This window comes from Myotis nattereri (genome assembly GCF_964212035.1).
Source record: "Myotis nattereri genome assembly, chromosome: 2".
Lineage (NCBI taxonomy): Eukaryota > Metazoa > Chordata > Mammalia > Chiroptera > Vespertilionidae > Myotis > Myotis nattereri.
In genome coordinates, this window is record NC_138076.1 from 114,718,668 (window position 1) to 114,738,963 (window position 20,296).

At 37.9% G+C, this 20,296-nt stretch overlaps 1 protein-coding gene across 2 annotated transcripts in view; it reads left to right on the plus strand.

Annotated features, from left to right (window-relative positions):
- The window catches only part of UBL3 (ubiquitin like 3), a 78,078-nt gene extending 59,913 nt beyond the window's left edge, over positions 1 to 18,165 (plus strand). The window contains exons 2-5 of one of the 2 annotated variants that reach the window (XM_081082989.1): positions 2,095 to 2,203; positions 6,963 to 7,049; positions 15,234 to 15,311; positions 15,868 to 18,165. In XM_081082989.1, coding sequence (XP_080939115.1) covers positions 2,095 to 2,203; positions 6,963 to 7,049; positions 15,234 to 15,311; positions 15,868 to 15,920 — 327 coding nt within the window. In that variant the 3' untranslated portion in view covers positions 15,921 to 18,165. The remainder of the gene's footprint in view (positions 1 to 2,094; positions 2,204 to 6,962; positions 7,050 to 15,233; positions 15,312 to 15,867) is intronic. The other variant, XM_081082990.1, reaches the window with a different exon arrangement.
- Positions 18,166 to 20,296: the final 2,131 nt, after the last annotated feature.

The following is a 20,296-nucleotide window of genomic DNA, read 5'->3' on the forward strand; positions in this document are numbered from 1 at the left end:
GCAGACTCAACTTTTGGAAAGGTCTTCTCTGCTATCTTAACAGAGGGCCAGAAGTATAAAAAACCACACTTGTTATTTCTTATATGGAAATGAATGGATGGTGTGGTTTAAAAAAATAATAATATCAAGTTAATTGTGGAAAAGATAAGAATTAAGAAGTTAAGCCCAGCCTACATGGCTAAGCATTGACCTATGAACCAGGAGGTCATAGTTCAATTCCCAGTCAGGGCACATGCCCAGGTTATGGGCTTGATCTCCATTGTTGAAGGCGTGCAGGAGGCAGCCGATCAGTGATTCTCTCTCATCACTGATGTTTCTATCTCTCTTTCCCTCTCTGAAATCAATAAAAATATATTTCAAAAAAATAATTTAAAAGTTAAGAATAGCATGTAAACAAATACATATTTAGTAAGAACAATAAGTTCTTTGGATCTCAAAATTTTTAATTCTATTATCCACCTTAGGTTTTTCACTAAGAATCTATATTCTTTGTCATATATAGCTCTTCCTCCTCCTCCCTAGGAAAATACATCATCATGCATTTTGGATTAAAGTAACTGCTATCATTGATTCCTCTATTAACCATAATAAAGTTCTTTAAAGTTATAGTTTCTTGTTAATTTGATTAAGTTTCAAATGATTGTATAGGTTAAAATATTTTATATAATTTATTTTCTCCTTATTTTCTCTAAGAAGTAGATTATCAACTAAATTTTTCCCCGTTTAGTGAAATGAACTGTAGGGTCACCACTTTAATTTTCAATGGAAAATATGCATTCTATACTAATAGTGATAACCTGAAGAAGTCCAATTCTGAATATTGTTGGAAGTAAAATTTAAAGGCATAATGAATTTTGGTTTTCCTTTGTTCATGTATTGTGACAAATATATCTGCTCCCCCTCATATATATTAAACTAGAGGCCCAGTGCACGAAATTTGTGCACAGGGGCAGGAGGGTGTGTCCATCAGCCTGACCTGCACCCTCTCCAGTCTGGGAGCCCTCAGGGGATGTCCTACTGATGGCTTAGGCCCATTCCCTGTGGTTCTCTGCATTCTGCAGGGCCTGCCTGCTTCACACCACAGTGACTGCCAAGCAGGCCGTGCTGAGTGCTGCCTGCGGGCAACACTTGCCTGCTCCCTGGTCGCCGTGGCGACGGCCAAGGAGGCCGTGCTGGGAGCTGCCTGCAGGCTGCTCTTCCCTGCTCCTGGGTCACTGCAGCAACGGCCAAGCAGGCCATGCTGGGAGCTGCCTGCGGATGGCATTTGCCTGCTCCTGGGTCGCTGCGGTGACAGCCAAGCAGGCTATGCTGGGAGCTGCCTCCTACCTGCTGTCAGTCTCCACAGAGATGATGAGGTTAATTTGCATACTCATTCCTGATTGGCTGGTGAGCGTAGCAGAGGGACGGTCAATTTACATGTTTTTCTTTTGTTATATAGGATATCCTATATAATAAAAGCCTAATATGCTAAGTGTCCAGTCATCCGGTCATCCGTTCAACCAATCAAAGCATAATATGCTAATGGTATGCTAAGGCCACTCAACTACTCACTATGATGTTCACTGACCACTAGAGGGCAGACAGTCGATTGGTTGACCAGTCGCTATGACGTGCACTGACCACCAGGGGGCATACGCTCCAACTGGTAGATTAGCTTACTGCTGGGGTCCGGTCGATCAGGACTGAGCGACATGGGCCAGACACACCCTGGAGCTCTCCCACGCTCCCTTCCCGGCTGGCCAACCTCCTGTGTCCTTCCCCGGCCCCAATCATGCACCAGTGGGGTCCCTCGGCTTGTCCGGTGCCCTCTCGCAATCTGGGACCCCTTGGGGGATTTCGAAGAGCTGGTTTCGGCCCGATCCCACAGGCAAGGCCAAAGGACCCCACTGGCACACGAATTAGTGCACCAGGCCTCTAGTTAGAAATAAAATTATATATCAAATTCCCATTCTCTAAAAAAATTTTTACAGAGCTTAAGTTAAACACAAATGAGAAATTGGTAATAATTTAGAATATGACTGAAATAAAAAACTGAGTCATTTATTACTTTAAAATTTCAAGGTTTATATTAAAAGCATCATTGTCTTCTTTCAGATCAATTTGCGCCTCATCTTGGTAAGCGGAAAGACAAAAGAGTTCCTGTTTTCTCCGAATGACTCTGCTTCTGACATTGCCAAGCATGTGTATGACAACTGGCCAATGGGTGAGTGGTGTTTTTCCTATTGAGAATGAATAATGTTACTTCTTCATGCCCTTACCTTATTTCACAAACATTTTGAAAAAGTTTTAAATATCCTATATAATGAAGAACTAATATGCTAATTAGAGCAGACAGCAGAACAACTTTCTGGAATGACCAGTGGGCGGGGGGAGGGGCCTTGAGGCCGAGAGGTAGCCGGGGCTGCGAGGGCTGAGCCCCCTGCACGAATTTCATGCATCGGGCCTATAGTATAAGAGATAAAAAGAACAAACTAATTGATGGTATAAGGATCAAAGGTAAAGGGGACCACCTTCCCTATTTTGCTGTTCAGCTATCTCACTACAAAATGGTAAAGGCTCCACAATGCCAGGTCCCTGTTTTTGACTTAGAACTGCTTGATATAAATGAAAACTATTTTTAAAAGTAAAACATAATGTAGCAAACATACACGTTCATATAAGTAAACCCATTTATGCTGAGACACAAAGTAAAGGAAAAGAAAAACTACCTTAACAGATTATAATACATTCTCTTTGGTCTATTCTATACATAGCCTATTTAAAATTGAGTTTGACACAAAGTTAATTTCTAATTTATGTCACTTCATAAGTTTTCTGAACTACTTACAAGGTCAAGAAGGTATAAAGTCTTTATGTGCTTTACATATTTAAGCTAGTATCCATGGCACCAAAATTAGGGGGTGACACTCCTTCTTTTCTCTGGTTTTCTCTGTAATAAGACTCCATCTTGCCTTCCTAATGTGAGTCTTTAGTTTATGTTCTTCCTTTGAACTTTCCCCATGTTCTCTTGACCCTTTTATGGCATGTACCATAGTGATATGACTGTTTCAGCTGATTTTACTTAATTTTACTAGTCAAAGCAATTTGGACTTTTAAAGGACAAGACTTGTTTCAACGAAGAACACAGTATATACAAATGATTAAATTACTTCAGTGTCTGTCAACCTTAAATAATATATGGAATTTTTTTGGAGGAAGAAAATTCTTATAGATTCCTTAGTGCTGGCTTAAGTTATTTTTATCACAATGTTTATTTTTAAAGATAGAAACATGAAATCCAGTTAAAACTCTTTATCCTTATTAACTCATATACCATAAAACTAAAACAAATCCACAAGGAAAATGCAAACATAACTCTAAAACCAATAATATTCAAATTAAAAACATTATTGTACCCTATGATGTATTTTTACTAAAACCAACTTAAGGCTTGCACCGTAAGTGTGTTACTGTTGGCTTGGCGTGCATGTGTTCTGCTTGGGGAATGAGGACCCAGTCACCACAGAACCTTCATTCACACCGTGTACCACATTGCCATTCAGCCTTCACTCAGCAACAATTGATTGATAATGTATTAAATCAACCTCTGTTCTTTCGTTGTTAGCCTCTTGACAATTAAAGAAGTCCTATTTGGCATCAGTTCAATCATAAACTTAAACACATACATGGTCTTTAAAATCCCAAGGCTGTATACTTGGTTATGAAGTGATTATTTGAATTATATAGAATATTTCTTTCAGATTATCATTAAAATGAAAACACAATTTAAAAATTCTTGAAGAGGACTTTCAAACCCTAAGAATATGTCTTTGTGGATTCATAGATCTGAGTTTAAGAAACACTGAGACAAATACTTTCAAATAACTAGATCTTTCTTCCCATTGGTAACCAAGGGTCAAGTCAGTGTTAGTCCTGAATCAGGGAGCTACTGAAGCTAAAGATTGTAGGTAAGAAGGAATTTCAGAAAAGATGAAGTGGACCTAAACTTAGGGCTCTTGGGATATTGGAATTTTCTCATAGCCAGGAGCCAGGCAGGACAGATAGCTGTCAGTATGAAAAGCATTTTTAAAATACCTGTTTAGTAGTGATGTTTTACTAAGTATGACACAACATTACTTTTGTGATTTTGGAGGAAAAGGAGGGTAAAGATAGATAGCTTTTGACATCTATGGATATTCTAGAAAAGATCACACAGGACAAAAACAGTCTCAAAAATTTATTTTTTGAGGGCAACATTGTAATTTGAGCTAAAAGATATACTTTTCAAGTGCAGGTCTTTGCCATAAGTAGTGTCCCAAATGAATGAACCATCTACCAGCATTGGAAATTTATTGTATCAATCCTATGCTATGTACACACAAAAAGTTTTTGAAAATTTTTTTATTTTTTATTGATTTTTAGGAGAGGAAGGGGGAGGGAGAGAGTGAGAAACATCTATGTGAGAGCAAAATATGGATTGGCTGCCTCCCGCATGCCCCCTACCCAAGATCAAGCCTGCAACCATGGCATATGCCCTGACCAGGAATCAAACCAGCAACCTTTCCGTGCATGGATCAGTGCCTAACCAACTGAGCCACACCAGCCAGGGCAAAAGTTTTGAACCCAGCTTTTCCTCAGTTTGTCAGTTGTACTCAGCAATTTTAGACAATGCAGGGAATAAAAATAAATAATTTTTATTATCTATAAAATATTTATGTTAAAGATCCATTTCTACATTATATCACATAAATGCACCAAAAGTCAACAAATGTAGATATTTATTGTTGCTAGTAATAAAACTGTAGTAAAAATTGCTCCTTGAAGCATTGTTCTTCTGTAGTTCTCTAAATTTCAGATCCTCTGAGATGGAAGGGAGTTAGCATATTAAATCAGTGGTGTATGCAGGAATCAGGACACTCTGTGTAAGATAATGAAATAGGAGGGTTGGGTAGGGGCTGGGAGGAGTTGGGAATAGGGGAAAATGGGAGATATCTATAATACTATCAACAACAAAAATATATTAAAACAAAACTAAAAGATAATGAAATATGTGGCTTCAAGTTTCTGCAGCTCAAAAATGCTTTCCTGTGAATTGGACATTTGCTGTAATTTGTCTTCTGTATCTATGAAACACTTGCCTCTTGACCAGAAATATTCTAATAAACCATAATTTTGGATGTGATGGATTCAGAGTAATCCATACAAAAGTGTTCAAGGCTTATTTGACTTTTCTTCTAGAAGAGGAGGGATCTAGGAACTCTAGAGTCAGGAGTGAAGGCTTGCTGGGGGAGGGAAGGGGGACAGGAGAAAAGGCTGGAGGAGTCTAGGGGAAAGGGAGACAGGAGAAATTACATTCATTTTTTCACTACCGAGTTTGTTGTGCTGAGTCACTGAGAGGCACTGGTTTTATCAAATTCATATTCATTATTTTACATACACACAAAAAAATGGCAAAAGGAAAGTGCTCTACTTAGCCCCATTCTCTGCTATCACTTCCTCTTCGGGATTGTTTTTAAAATATATTTTTATTGATTTCAGAGAGGAAGGAGGAGCGAGAGAGAGAGATAGAAACATCAGTGATGAGAGAATCATTGATAAGCTGCCTCCTGCATGCCCCGGATTGGGGATCGAACCTGCAACCCAGGGAATATGCCCTGACCCGGAGTTGAACCAGTGACTTTCTGGTTCATAGGTCGACACTCAACCACTGAAGCACACCTGCTAGGCTCTTTGGGATATTTTAAACTAGTGTATGTGTTGAGAGTTATCATCTGATAATAGGAGCTTCTGTAAGAAACAAACACATCATACTAGAATTGTTGAGAAAGATAATGATGGAAATCTCAAATCTCTATCAAAATCAGAGCTTAATTATATCGACAAGCTAGAGAAAATTACTGACCCCATAGCCTCTCACACGCCAGTGTCCTCACACCATCATGTTAACAGAGCAGTGTTTCATGAGTTTCTTAAGTAGTGTTTCAAAATGAACTATTCTGTTCCTCATCATGCCCACCAGTTCGTCTTTTGACTTTTTTTATGCACTTTCCATCATACCTTCTAATATATGGGGTGTTTTGGTTTTTTTTTCAAGTTTCTCTTAAGTAGTTTGGGTAAAGTGAATTAAAGTTGTGTCTTCTGTAATATTTATAAAATGGCTTCAAAAAGACAATAAAGTAATAAGTCACCATTGTCCAAAAGTAAACACAAATTTTTTGTCATTCTCTTTTAAAATTTTTGTTCTCCAGTTTTAGTGAGATACAAATTTTTTTGTTATTCTCTATAGCAGTATATTAATTCTTTTTAAAATCTATGTGAAACATATTGTTTCTAACCTCATATATGTTAACAGGTACAAATATCCTGTTAAAATATCCTCTGTTAATTACTGGTAATTGAAATTAATTTTTAAATGATGTTTCTCTTCACCTGGGATTAGATTTTTTGCAGCTTGTTTTTTGGTTTTGTGGTTTTTTTTAATTTTTAAACTTCAGGACTCTATTTTGGCACATGTTAGTGTTCTTAAAAAGCAAAAACTAGTCTTTCCACAGTTCTGACTATTTAAGGCGAAGAACTAGCAAGAACTGAGACCACACCCTACTTGGTTTGGCTCAGTGGATAGAGCATCAGCCTGCGGACTGAAGGGTCCCAGGTTCGATTTCGGCCAAGGGCACCTGCCTGGGTTGCAGGCTTGATCCCCAGTAGGGGGCATGCAGGAGGCAGCAATCAATGATTCTCGCTCATCATTGATGTTTCTATCTCTCTTTCCCTCTCCCTTCCTCTCTGAAATCAATAAAGATACAAACAAAAAAAAAAACTGAGCCCGCAATGATTGCATGAGTAGTGCCTGCTTTTACTGAAGTGGAAGCTCCAAGTGTCTTCCTTGATGTATTCTATTTGAGTTGATCAGAAGTTTAGAACAATGCAGTAGTATTTTAATTTTGTGTTGAAATACACCTAACAAGTTCACTGGTTCTTTTCAGACTGGGAAGAAGAGCAGGTCAGCAGCCCAAATATTCTACGACTTATTTACCAAGGACGATTTCTACATGGAAATGTCACATTAGGAGGTAATATTTGCCTTTGTAATGGGATTTAATGTCTGTCTCATGGCAGCATTATCCATTTGTTTATTTAATGCTAATGTCTGATTTTACTAAAAAATTTTAACTCCAAACTTAATGTGAATTCTGCCTAGTTTTTATGTCCACTTCTTTGTATTTTGCATTCTGTTAAATTTAATTTTAGCATTATAGTGTTTACTACCTTGTGAAAAAACTCTGTCTATAACTATCTTATAAATATAATCTTATTTATTTCTGGATAATATAATTTAAATGTAATATTTAAAGTTAAAGCCAGACAAACTAGGAAAAATTTGTAATTGGTTTTCAAATATAATGATGAAGGAATGTTTTCAGTTTGACTTTAACTGTTGTAATGGCCATTCATGCAAGAATAATGAGTAACATTAGAGAGACAGTCTCATATAGTGGCTGAAAGAGCAGATTTTAGAGCCAGACAGTCCACGTTGCACCCTGGCTCCACTGCTCACTGGCTGTGTAACCTTGGCAACTGACTTAACTGCTTTGTGTCCTAGTTTCCACATAGTAAATGGAATAGCCATAGCACCTGCCTCCTAGGTTGGGAGGGTTAAATTTTAGTGCGAAGCTTTTAGAACAGTGTTTGGCACATAGTAAACACTTGTTAGTAATTACTTCTCTTTACATGTGATTGGAGAAATGTAGCTCAATGGTGCCCTCTTATGGGTACATTTTCTACCATCATCAGGGTTTGTTTTGTTTTTAGTACATGTATTTCAGAAGTATTCTGATGATCAGAAGTTTGTAGGCAAATGATCTACTTCAGCAGTCACCAACCGGTGGTCCACAGACCACTGGTGGTCCATGAGGTCCGAAAGGTTGGCGACCGCTAATCTACTTTAATATATCTTCATTTAAATTACAATCTGACTTTTGTCTCTAAAACTAACATGAAATGTTTAATTTGTTTTTCCTTGAAGGTAGAATATTTTCATTCATTCCTTCAGCATATACTTAGTCCTATGTGCCAAAACTGTGCTAACCAGTTGAAGATATACCAGTAAAAGGTAAACAAGATAGAATCTCTTCCTTCAAGGTGCTCTAATAATATATAGAAACAGATAAAATCCAATATTAAAATATTGTGTGATCAGTGCTGGAGTAGATAAGTGCAAATTATAAGTATAATAATATCAAGTAGGTAGAACATTTCAGGATAATTTTCACAAATACCACATTTCAGTGGCAGTGTAATAACTGGTCTAAGGGGTGCTGCTACCTACTAAGAGATATCTGCCATTTCAAATACAGTTACTGGCTGGTAGTCCTTTTTATAGCTCTTTGTGTAGTCACATGGACCAACTCTTAGTGTAAGAATTGACCATTAGCTCCCTGGCTGCATTGGACATTCATTCAAGAGGGGACCATGTTTTAGTCTCTTTTTCAGTGTTTGTGTCTCACACAAGCTCTTGTACTGTTGATGGGTAAATGTTGAGTGAAGTTAATCTATTGACAACGTAAATGAATCTTGAGACTCCGTTTCCCTTGAGTATTGATCTATATGAGCAATTTCCCACCAACTTGGATTCTTTATCTTTTTGTTATGCCCCACAGTTCCAACTATGGAATTAAAGATTGTGGAATTTGTGTTAAAAATCAAACTATTGATTTCATTCCTATTAAAATTTAAAATTTTACCACTATTTTTTGGGAATTTTTTTGAAATAATTAACAGATTGACTTATTGTTATTGTCATACTGTGGTGCTGTCAGTGTTTTCAAAAACAAAATAAACCATCGCTGGTTTTAGTGATTTAGGCAGATAGCATAGGAGCATAACCTAGTCCTTTCAAGTTGATCAGTATATCTGGGTGTTTGATAAAGGTTGAGTAATATTCAACTATTTGGTTTTTTTATTGCATCTTTTCTTTTTAGTCTTCCTTTGTCCTTGAATGTGGATAATGAAGAAGACAGCACACAGGGTCATAGCAGCTGTCTTCCCATATTCTAATGGCAAGTGTGGGGAAGGCTTCAGCTTGTGACTTTCTCTGTAGCCCGGTGACTTAGATGTTGGCCCAACAGCTGGAAGTCAAAAGCAGACAGATTTCTATTCAATACCAGAAGAATATTTGAACAGTGGTGCTGCCTAAAGAAAGAATGGACCTCCGTGAGAAGGAGTGAGGTCCTTGTTATTGGTGACATTCAAGTAGAGGATGAATACTGCCATGGGTAGGGGTTAGTCATTATGTTAAACCAGGAGACCTGGGTATTCTCTGCCACTGTTGAGACTTTGTGGTTTAATAAGTTTCAGGTTTACTAGTAAATTTTTGTTAACAAGTTTCTTAAACATAGCCCTGAACCCCTTTTCTAAATTTCAGTTACATAGAATTTCAATCTGCTAAAGAAAAGGTGTGATAACAGCCTTACTAATTGGGGATAAAGAAGATCAGCTACAGGTTTGACATTCAGTACATTCCAGATCAGTGTTTCCCAAAATGTGGATGAGCTGGTGAGCTTGAGACTCCCTTGGATACTCTTAACAAGCACATTTCTGCATGCCCTCTCTCTCCCTTCCATCTCCCATCTTCTACTGAATCGAAGTCCTGGTGATGTTCATGTGAAGGTTGAAAACCTCTGTTCTGGATATTGTGCAGTTTCATAGCAGAAAGCAGAAGCATCCGCAGTGAAGGAAATACAAAGCATTTCGGATCCTTGTGCCCTCTTCCTTCAGCTTCTTTGATGCTATTAGTATCAGTACCTATTCTTTCTAGTTAAAATTAAAATGGAGAAGAAAAACAATAGCCTCATCAGTCCAAGTTTTAGCTTCAAATGGCCAGCTTCTCAGCAGCTTTCCAGGCCTGCCCAACATTTCTCTAAATTGCCATCTCAGTTCTCTGCCCTGTTTCCTGAGATCCATTTTCCTTGCTGTCTCAAAAGGCTGATATTAATGATGGCTATGGCAACACTTACTGATTGCATTCTTTGTGTCAAGCCCTGAACTAAGCACTTCCTTGGATTGTTTAATTTAGTCAATAGAACTGTTAAGGGGCAGGTGACAGAATTACTATTTCCAATTTAAGTGGAGGAAATTGAGGCTTAGGGAGGGGAGGTCAGTAACACACAACTCCTTTCACATAGTTGGTGAATAGCAGAGGTGTGATTTTTACTCAGGTCTGACATAGTAGAGTCAACAAGATGGTATGACAGTGATGCACAGCTGGGCATGTGTACATATTAAATTCAGTCAGGCTTTCCCAATACATTTAGTGACATTTTTAATATGACATCTTATTTGCATTTTAATATTAAGTCAGGTTTAGGAGATTATCCACAAAAAGGCCCTCCTTTTTCCATTATCATGTGTATTTATGGGCCATCATGCTTCATTTGAATTTCAGAAGTTAAGAGACTAGACCAAATAATGGCTAGCTAATTTTTAATACCTTGATTACATGAACTATTAAGATTGAAGATAATTGGGACTCTTTTAATCCACAAGTTGAACATCATCCAACAGAGTAAGATTTAAAAGACAGATAGCAAGCAGGAGGATCATACTTGCTAAGTAATGGTCCTAAGCTTGCCTTCAGTTTGTAATTAGGGAAGAGCAAGTAGTTTGGGATGTCAGAACTCAAAGGTCACAAGGACGGAAATAACTAGAAGTTAGATACACTGGATCTTCTAATTCTATATACAGAATAGCAAAGGAATGTACCATGAAACTTGATGTTTTATGGAACCTCTATGCTGTTTTTCATAGTGGCTGCATCCACTTACAGTCCCACCACCAGTACACTGAGTGTCCCTTCATCCACATCCTCGCCAACACTTGTTTCTTTTCTTTTTTATGACAGCCATTCTAACAAGATGTGTGATGATATCTCATTGTGGTTTTTATTTGCATTTCCCTGATATTTAGTGAGGTTGAGCATCTTTTCATGTGTTTGTTCACCATCTGTGTGTCTTCTTTGGAAAAATGCCTTTTCAGGTTTTCTGCCCATTTTTAAAATGGATTATTTGTTGTTTTATGCTGAGTTTTATAAGTTTTTTTTTTATATATTTTGGATGTTAACTCCTTATTAGGTATAACATTTGCAAATATTTTCTCCCATTCAGTAGGTTTCGTTTTTGTTTTGTTCAAAGTTTCCTTTGCTGTGCAAAAGCTTTTTCTTTAATGTAACCTTATTTATTTATTTTTTTCATTTTGTTGCCCTTGCCTAAGGAGACACATCCAAAAATGTATTTCTAAGACCAATGTCAAAGAGTTGACTGCTTGTGTTTTCTTCTAGGAGTTTTATGGTTTCAGGTCTTAAATCAAGTCTTTAATCCATTTTGTGTTCATTTTTTTATAGGGTATAACAAAGTGGTCCTGTTTAATTCTTTTGCTTGTAGCTATCCAGTTTTCCCACCACCATTTATTGAATACTTTTCCCCATTGTATATTCTTGCCTCCTTTGTTGTAAATTTAATGGACTATATAAGCATAGTTTTCTTTCTGTGCTCTTTATTCTGTTCCATGACCTATATGTCTGTTTTGTGCCAATACCATACAGTTTAGATTACTATAGCTTTGTAGTATAGTTTGAAATCACAGGGAGTGAGGTCTCCAACTTCAATTTCATTTACCTCTGCTCTGGTCTTTATTACTTCCTTCTACTAACTTTGGGCTCCCCCCCCCCCTACTTTCCTTAGTATAAAATTAGATTATTTGAGATTTTTCTTGTTTCTTCAGGTAGGCCTATATTGATGTAAAGTTCCTTCTTAGAATGGCATTTGTTGCATCCCATAGATTTTGTAACATTTCCATTTTCATTTGTCTCAAGATATTTTTTTAATTTCCTCTTTCAATTCTTCATTGATCCATTGGTTTTTTGGTAGCATTATGTTCGGTCTTCACATATGTTCTTTCCAGTTTTCCTCTTACAATTAATTCCTGGTTTCATGTCATTGTGGTCAGAAAAGATGCCTGATGTTTTCAGTCTTTTTAAATTTATTGAAATGTTTTGTGGGCTAACATTTTATCTATCCTGGAGAATGTTCATGTTCATTTAAAAAGAATGTGTATTCTACTGTTTGGGAATGGAAAGTTCTGTATATACCTATTAAGCCCATCTAGTCTAATGTTTCCTTATTGATTTTGTCTGGATGATCTGTCCATTGATGAAAGTAGGATGTTTCAGTCCCCTACTATTATTGTATTACTGCCAATCTCTCTCTTTATGTCTGTTAATATTTGCTGTATATATTTAGGTGCTCCTGTTAGGTGCATAGATTTTTGTGTTATATTCTCTAGTTGGATGATCTCTTTATTATTATGTCATAACCTTGTGTTTTGTTACAGTGTTTATTTTTTTAAGTAAAGCTACCCAGCTTTCTTTTCATTTCCGTTTGCATGGAATATGTTTTTCCATCTACTTTCAGTCTGTGTGTATCTCTAGATCTGAAGTGAGTCTCTTATAGGTAGCATATGTGTGCATCTTTTTTTTTTATCCAGTCACCCACCCTATATCTTTTGAATGGAGCACTTAGTCCATTTACATTTAAAGTAATTATTGGTAGGTAGGTACTTATTACCATTTTGTTTTCATACTTGCTTTATATGTGGTTGGTCTACTACCTTTATTACACGTTTGCCCTTATTAGTGAGATTTTCTTTTTACATATTTTCTTATTTCTAGTTTTAGTCTTTTCAAGCTTAAATAATTGTCTTTAACATTTCTTATAATGCTAGTTTAATGATGATAAACTCCTTTAGCTTTTGCTTGTCTGAGAAACTATTTCTCCTTCAATTCCAAATGATAATCTTGCCTGGTAGAGTATTCTTAGTTGTAGGTTTTTCCCTTTTATCATGTTGAATATATCATGCCACTCCCTTCTGGCCTGCAAATTTTCTGTTGAAAAATCAGCTGTAAGTTTTTTGAGAGCTTCCTTCTAGGTAACTGTCTTTCTCTTGCTGCTTTTAAGAGTCTCTTTATCTTTAACATTTAAAAAATATATATTTCTATTGATTTCAGAGAGTAAATGAGAGGGAGAGAGAGACAGAAACATCTGTGTTGAGAATCATTGATCAGCTGCCTCCTGGAGGTCCCATACTGGGAATTGAGCCCACAACCCTGACATGTGCCCTGACCAGGAATCGAACCATGACCTCCTGGTTTGTAGGTTGACACTCAACCACCGAGCCATACCGGCCAGGCTATCTTTAACTTTTTTAACATTTCAGTGAGTCTCTGGGTTCATCTTGTTTGAAACTCTTTATACTTCCTGGAGTTGAATGTCATTTCCTTTACAAGGTTAGGGATGTTTTCAGCCATTGTTTCTTCAGATAGGTTTCTGTCCCTTTCTCTCCCCTTCCTCTGAGATTCATATGGTGTGAATGTTAATATGCTTGATGTTGTCCCAGGTGTCCCTTATGCCAACCTTATTCTTTTAAATTCCTTTTTCTTTTTTTTAATCTCCCAATTGGGTTATTTCCTTTATCCTGATTGTTGATACATTCTTCTGCATCATCTGATCTGCTGTTGATTCCCTTTAGTGTATTTTTCATTTCAGTTGTTATAGTCCTCAGTTCTGATAGTTTTTTTTTAATCTTTTTTATCTCTGTTGGAGTTCTATACTTATCAGCAGAGTTTGATGAGAGTCTTTATGACTGTTACTTTGAACTCTTTATCCAGTAGACAGCTTACTTCCTTTTAGTTTAGTTCTTTTTTGGGGGCAATGTCCTTTTTGTTTGTTTGTAACATATGCTTTTGTCTGTTTCTATGCATTAGGAAGATGAGTTACATCTCCTGGCCTTGAAAAAGTGACCTTATTGAGAAGGTGTACTGTGGGGCCCGGGGGTAGAATCCTTTCTTGTCACCAGAGCCAGATGCTCCAGAGATGTGGACTAGTGTGGCCTTCGGTTGTGGTTGGTCCCCAACTGCTAAGGACACACTGGCAGGCGCGGCTGGTTCCTGGCCCTCTGGCTGTGGCCTGGCCACAACTGTTGTGGGCATACTCGTGTGCAGGGCAGCTCTTTGGTGTGAATGGCTTCAAGGCCCAGCTTCGGCTACTGGAGACACACTGCACTGTGCTGGTGCTGACTGAGGCTGTTCACCAGGTGTAGCAGGGCAGGAGTCCCTTTGGAAGGCAGGCAGCTAGATGAGTCTTCAGGGAAACACCGGAGTGGAATGAACATTCTTAGCAAGGTTAAAGAAGAGTGTCAGAAGTGATGCCTGCCAGCATCAGACCAGCTAGGTGGAAGGAGAGTTTAAAAGGAGGGAAATGGTGTCCACCAGCACTCTTGCCCCTGGGGAAAGTTTCAGTAGATCCCTATCCCTCAAATTAGTCAGTATATCACCTTCGCATACGGCCCAAATACTTTTTAAATTGCTACCTTTGTGCTCATTTCCTACAGCCCTTTGACTCTCCTAGGTGTAAGCTCCACTGGTTTTCATATTTTCTGGGGGCTCCTCTTCCTGGTGCAGGTCCTCTAGGCCGGGGCTAGGATCCCTCCCTCTTTAGAGGGCACATCACAGTTGTGATGTCCCTCCCGCTTGTGGGTCACCGCACTGCAGCGAGGGCAGGGCAGGTCCTGGCTAGACTGAGTCTCTGCCCCTCCTGCCCCTCTAATGTGGCTTTTCCTTTGTGTCCGTAGCTGTAGACAATTCGTTGTTAGCCTTCAGGCCATTCTCAGAGATGGCTGTGCTTTGTTCGTTGTAGTTTTGATATCAGGGCAAGGAGGTGAGCTTTGGATCTTCCTACTCCACCATCTTGAACCTGAATTCTGAGCCTTGCTCTTGAATGCCAATTTAGCTTGTCCGTGAGATTGTTCCTTGTGGTTGGTGCATTGTCCCTGTAACTTTGTCCCTGGTGCATTGTTTCCAGATCACCAAGTCACTGCCCTCCAAAATAATTTTTTTTTATTCCTTTTTCCTCTTTTCTAAAGGTTATTTCCAATATTAACCAGTTATACATTTTCTTTTGTCGCCTTCCTTAAACAGTGTGGTTTATGTATCAAGCTAATGGCCATATCTGAACTTCTGAATTGTAAAAAATTATTTTTGATAGTATTAACCTAATTTCATTTTTTAAGAGATACTCTATCCAGGATGCAGTTTAACCTGTTGAGGAAGTCATACAAAAAGCAAAAAATGCATTAAATGGTTTCAGTTCTGGTTAGTGATTTCGATAAGTTGATGAATATGTAACAAATTGTCTTCTTTCACACAGCATTAAAACTTCCTTTTGGCAAAACAACAGTGATGCATTTGGTGGCCAGAGAGACGTTGCCAGAGCCAAACTCTCAAGGTAAGCCAGGCGTTGGAGAAGGGTCTCATTTGAGCCACAGAGACAAGCATTCAAAAATGGCTCAGTTTTGCCCTAGCCAGTTGGTTCAGTGGATAAAGTATTGGCCTGCAGACTGAAGGGTCCTAGGTTCGATTCCAGCCAAGGGCACATAATCTGGTTTGCGGACTCAATCCCCCAATGGGGGGTATGCAGGAGGCAGCCGATTAGTGGTTCTGTCTCATCATTGATGTTTCTATCTCTCTATCCCTCTCCCTTCCTCTCTGAAATCAAAATATATATATGTATGTATTTTTTTAAAAGGCTCAGTTTTTCTTGAACAGGAATTCTTAGGGAAAGGAAGTTTTCATAGTTTATGAATGGAATGTGTTGAGCAAATAACCAGACATTCTGGAAATAGATTAAAATTAACAGCATTTATTATAGCTTTTTAATAGCAAAAAATGCAAACATTAAAAAAACACTATTATAATTCTTGTGTTGGGTGCCTTCCTTTCCACTTCCTCCTACCTCCAATTGAAGCATTATTATAAACAAGGCTTTTCTTCATTTTCTCCAGGTCAGAGGAATCGTGAGAAGACTGGAGAGAGTAATTGTTGTGTAATCTTGTAAACACTGTCTGCTAAGTGTGATGTGATGTCATCCTTGTCTTTCATGCTGCTGGGACAGAAGAGACCCAACATTGCTTCAGAAACCCTTAGGAAGTCTGCCTGTAAAGCCATGGAACTGAATGATCACATGAACACTGTCATCTTCTCTCATGAAAGTAAAAAGAACCAAGAACATTTTTCACTATGATTTTCTATTCCTAGTATTTTTGTTTATGTTGAGCAGTTTTAAAATACTGGTTTTTGAATGCAGTCAATCTCCAAGGGAAAAGTTAACCAAGTTACTTCTCATAGCAGAAGCCTTTCTGCTGCCACAAAAATTTTATCACCAGAACTAACAAATCAACTGTTCCAAATACAGTTTGCACTAAAAAAGTTTGACATTATTTTTTTCATCAGCAGAATTTATAGTGTAGTTTATGGTACCTAGAAATACTCATGTATACAATTCCACACTGGAAAACACTCAGCAGTTAATGTAGTTAATTACTGGGCCAACTGGAGAGGGGAAAAAATGGAAAAGAAACTAAAATGTTGGGTGAATTCTACCTAAGTCAGCTGTGGTGGCTGCACTGGCACGGACACTAAACTGAGTGTGATGATCTTCACCGCAGGAAGTGAAGAAAAAAATGTGCCTGGTGTTTGAAGGACTCAATAGAGAGCTGATGAGCAATTTGTTTTCCTGTAACACATGCACTCTTCAGTCATAAGTAACCGAATGCTAGTTCACACAGCACAAAAGGGATGAATGTGCTTCCTAGCCTTAATGTGGAGGGGTAAGTTCTAATCACTCATAGACTTTCATGATTGGGCAGAAGTATTAGAAAACCTCATTTACTGTTCAATTTTATGTATTTGAATATCAGTAGATGGAATTTTTTCATAATTTTTGCTCATCTATAATTGTGTCCAGTGTCAGACTTATTCATTAGAGAGTTCAGATGAATTCTTAAAATTAAAAAATTCTCCATAATAACTGACTTCTTTCTTTATGTAGTTTGCATTTGGTATTAGTGCTTGCAATTGTATTAAAATCAATTATTTTGTTTTAAATCAATAATTTAAAAATGAATATGCTAAAAACAATTTGCACAGCACTAAAGCATGAGCTAGTTTCATCTAAACCTGTAAAAATATAAAAGATTTTATATTTTTTCACTGGGGAGAAATTTTCTTCCTAGATGAAATTACAAATATGTGTAGATTATATTTAATAAAAAAACTTATAAAATACCTAACTATAGAACTTAAATATAGATTGGCGTGTAGTATATAGAACAATAATCCATATTAATAACTTTAGCCTTTATAAAATGAAGTTGCAGGCTGACATGTTCTGTATTTAAATAAGTGTCCACGGTCCTTACAAACATTAAGTGTAAAGGGTTTCAGATTGTCAGCTTTGTTTAATGATAATCAGATTATTTTATTCATTGTTAATGCATTGATGAAAAGGCTTTATATGCAGTAGGTCTACGAAAATATTGTTCATACTGATAGAATTAAATTTGTATAGAGCAGAGTTTTAAAAACGAATGTAAATAGCACTAAACATTTTTTTCCGCAACCTGTACTTATAGATTCTTTCTGTAAACTAAATAAAAAAGTATCGTGCATTTCGGTGGTCATTCTAAAAGGTCTTGATTAGGTTAATAATTGTTTAAGTGCTGTCATTCATGTTACATTTGTCTTCTACTTTTATTTCTTAATTTTTAAAAATTTGTTTAATTACTATTCTATTGTTAGTTTTGGGAGTTATTTACAATGTATCTTTGATATTTAATCTGGCTAATTTGCGCACAGTCAAAACAGTGGTTAGAATTATGTAGTCTCTGTTATCACTAAATGTTATATTCAAGAGATGTTAAATATTTATATGCTTTGTTGACTAGCTCAAATGTGAGTTCTATTAGTGTTGACTAAAGAAGAATCTGGTAATTAATTGGGCAATTTAGTCATGTATGGCTCTCTTCTTCTTTTGTAAAACAAACTACTGGTAATTATTTTTAATACCTATTTTAATTCTATTTACTTTTCTGTTTTTCCATAGTTAAAAACTATCAGCTAATTGTGATTGAATTTTTACGACGGTTAAAAATATTCTCTACTGGTTTTTAATATATTTTTCTGTGTGCTCCCATGTTATACATTTCCCTCTCACAAGACCTCAATTTAAAGTTTGCAGAATGGATAAACTTGTTTATTATTAGAGAAAGAATTATGTCACTTAATATTTAATATTGTTGTGCAAATGAAAAAAAATAAAAAATAACAGTAAAATTATATACTGAAAACACCAAAAATATAGATGCCTTAATAGTATATTCATGAAAATACTCAGTTATCTCTTTAAAATAGTTCCTTGGACTGCCTGATGTCTGAAATATGATTGGTCATAGCCACGGCTACTACTGAAGGTCCCTCTGCCAAAACAACAGCTCACTTACCAAAAGGTGGAAGCTGCATAGACCCAGTAATGTAAATAAAGCCTGAATCATGGGCCTGTGACTCTGCCCAGCGCTTGGTATCTATCACACTTCTTTTACATAAATTATCCTAGACTTTACGTGTTCTGGACAAGGCTAAGCTTTCCTTCACCATTAAACCTCAGCATGTCTCCTTGATCTGAACTATTTGCTTTCTCTTCAAGATAAGTTGTATCTTATCCTGTCATGAAAAACATAGTATCTCACATTGTCATTCATATTAAATGAGGTTTTCTCATAACAAACATTTATCCTTAGTTTTATGTCATCTTGACCTTTGTTATAGTAATTTCTGTTAGCTGATTGTGGTAAACAATGTTTAATGTGAAAAGAAATTAAAAATTTCTTCATCTGTTGTAGAATACTTCCTTTAAATTATTCATAATTTTGGTGTATTTTCCTGTTCTTTATCTCTCTACTGTTTTTCTTTTTTCCCTTCAATTTACTTTATTACATTCTTCAGTAAAATCAGTATTGTGTGTGCCAGCCTTTATTCTTCTGAGAAGGGATCAACCAAAATTTAGTGTGCCATCCTTAATGGTAACTCACAGGCATGTCTTCAAGTTTTCCACTAACATTTCCATAATATAGTCTCTTGTTAGCCAGACAGTGATTTGGGTGAGATGAGGGCTTGAGAGAAGAGTATAAAATCTAGAATTATGATGGACACACAAGTGCAGACTGCTGCCCATTATCCAGGCACACTTTCCCTGGCCCAGGCGGAAAAGGTATGTCAGTAACTCTACAATTCAAGTGATACTAAAGGAGTTGGTTGGGTAAGCACACACACGCTTCTTAATGAATCTGGAAGGGATTTAAGTCTTACACTGAGACTTCCATAGGTTTCAGAGTAGAGTTCCACATTCAAACATTTAGTATCTGATTTGTTTCTACAGACTTTTCCTGTGCCTTATTTTGGTGATGTCTACAATGTAGTGAGAAATTTCACTCTTTTTAATTTATTTTAAATACTAGAGGCCCGGTGCACAAAAATTTGCGCACTCGGGGTGATCCCTCAGCCCAGCCTGTGCCCTCTTGCAGTCTGGAACCCCTCGGGGGATGACCACCTGCTGACTTAGGCCTGCTCCCTGGGGGGATCGGGTCTAAGCTGGCAGTCAGACATCCCTCTGGCAGCCCAGGAGCCTTTGGGGGATGTCCACTTGCCAGCGGGGAGCAGGCCTAAGCTGCAGTCGGACATCCTTAGCGCTGCTGAGGAGGCAAAAAAGGCTCCCACCACCATCACTGTACTGGCAGCTGTCAGCCTGACTTGTGGCTGAGCAGAGCTCCCCTTGTGAGAACACACTGACCACCAGGGGGCAGTGCCTACATTGATCATCTGCCCCCTGGTGGTCAGTGTGTGCCATAGTGACCAGTCATTCGCAGTTGTTCTGCTGTTAGGGTCAATTTGCATATTACCCTTTTATTATATAGGAGTGCCTGGCCAGCCTAGGTGAAGGAAGGGCTGATGGCTGTTTGCAGGCTGGCCACAGCACCTTCAGGGTGGGGGGTCCCCGCTGGGGTGCCTGGCCAGTCTGGAATAGGGGCTGATGGCTGTTTGCAGGCTGGCCACCGCCCCCAGCCACCCAAGCTCCCAGTGGAGGCTGGCTGGAAGCAGGTATCTGGGATTTATTTAGCTTCTATAATTGAAACTTTGTTGCCATGAGTGGAGCCCACATCCGGCTCAGGGCCGGCGGGAAGTTGGCTTCCTCCATGGCCCGGGCAACCAAGCCTCCTGCTTGCTCCAGCTCTGGGGCTGCTGGCCGCCATCTTGGTTGGGTTAATTTGCATATAGTTGCTCTGATTGGCTGGTGGGCATGGCTTTGGGCCTTGCGAAGGTACAGTCAATTAGCATCTTTGTCTTTTATTAGTGTAGATATTTTTATTGATTTTAGAG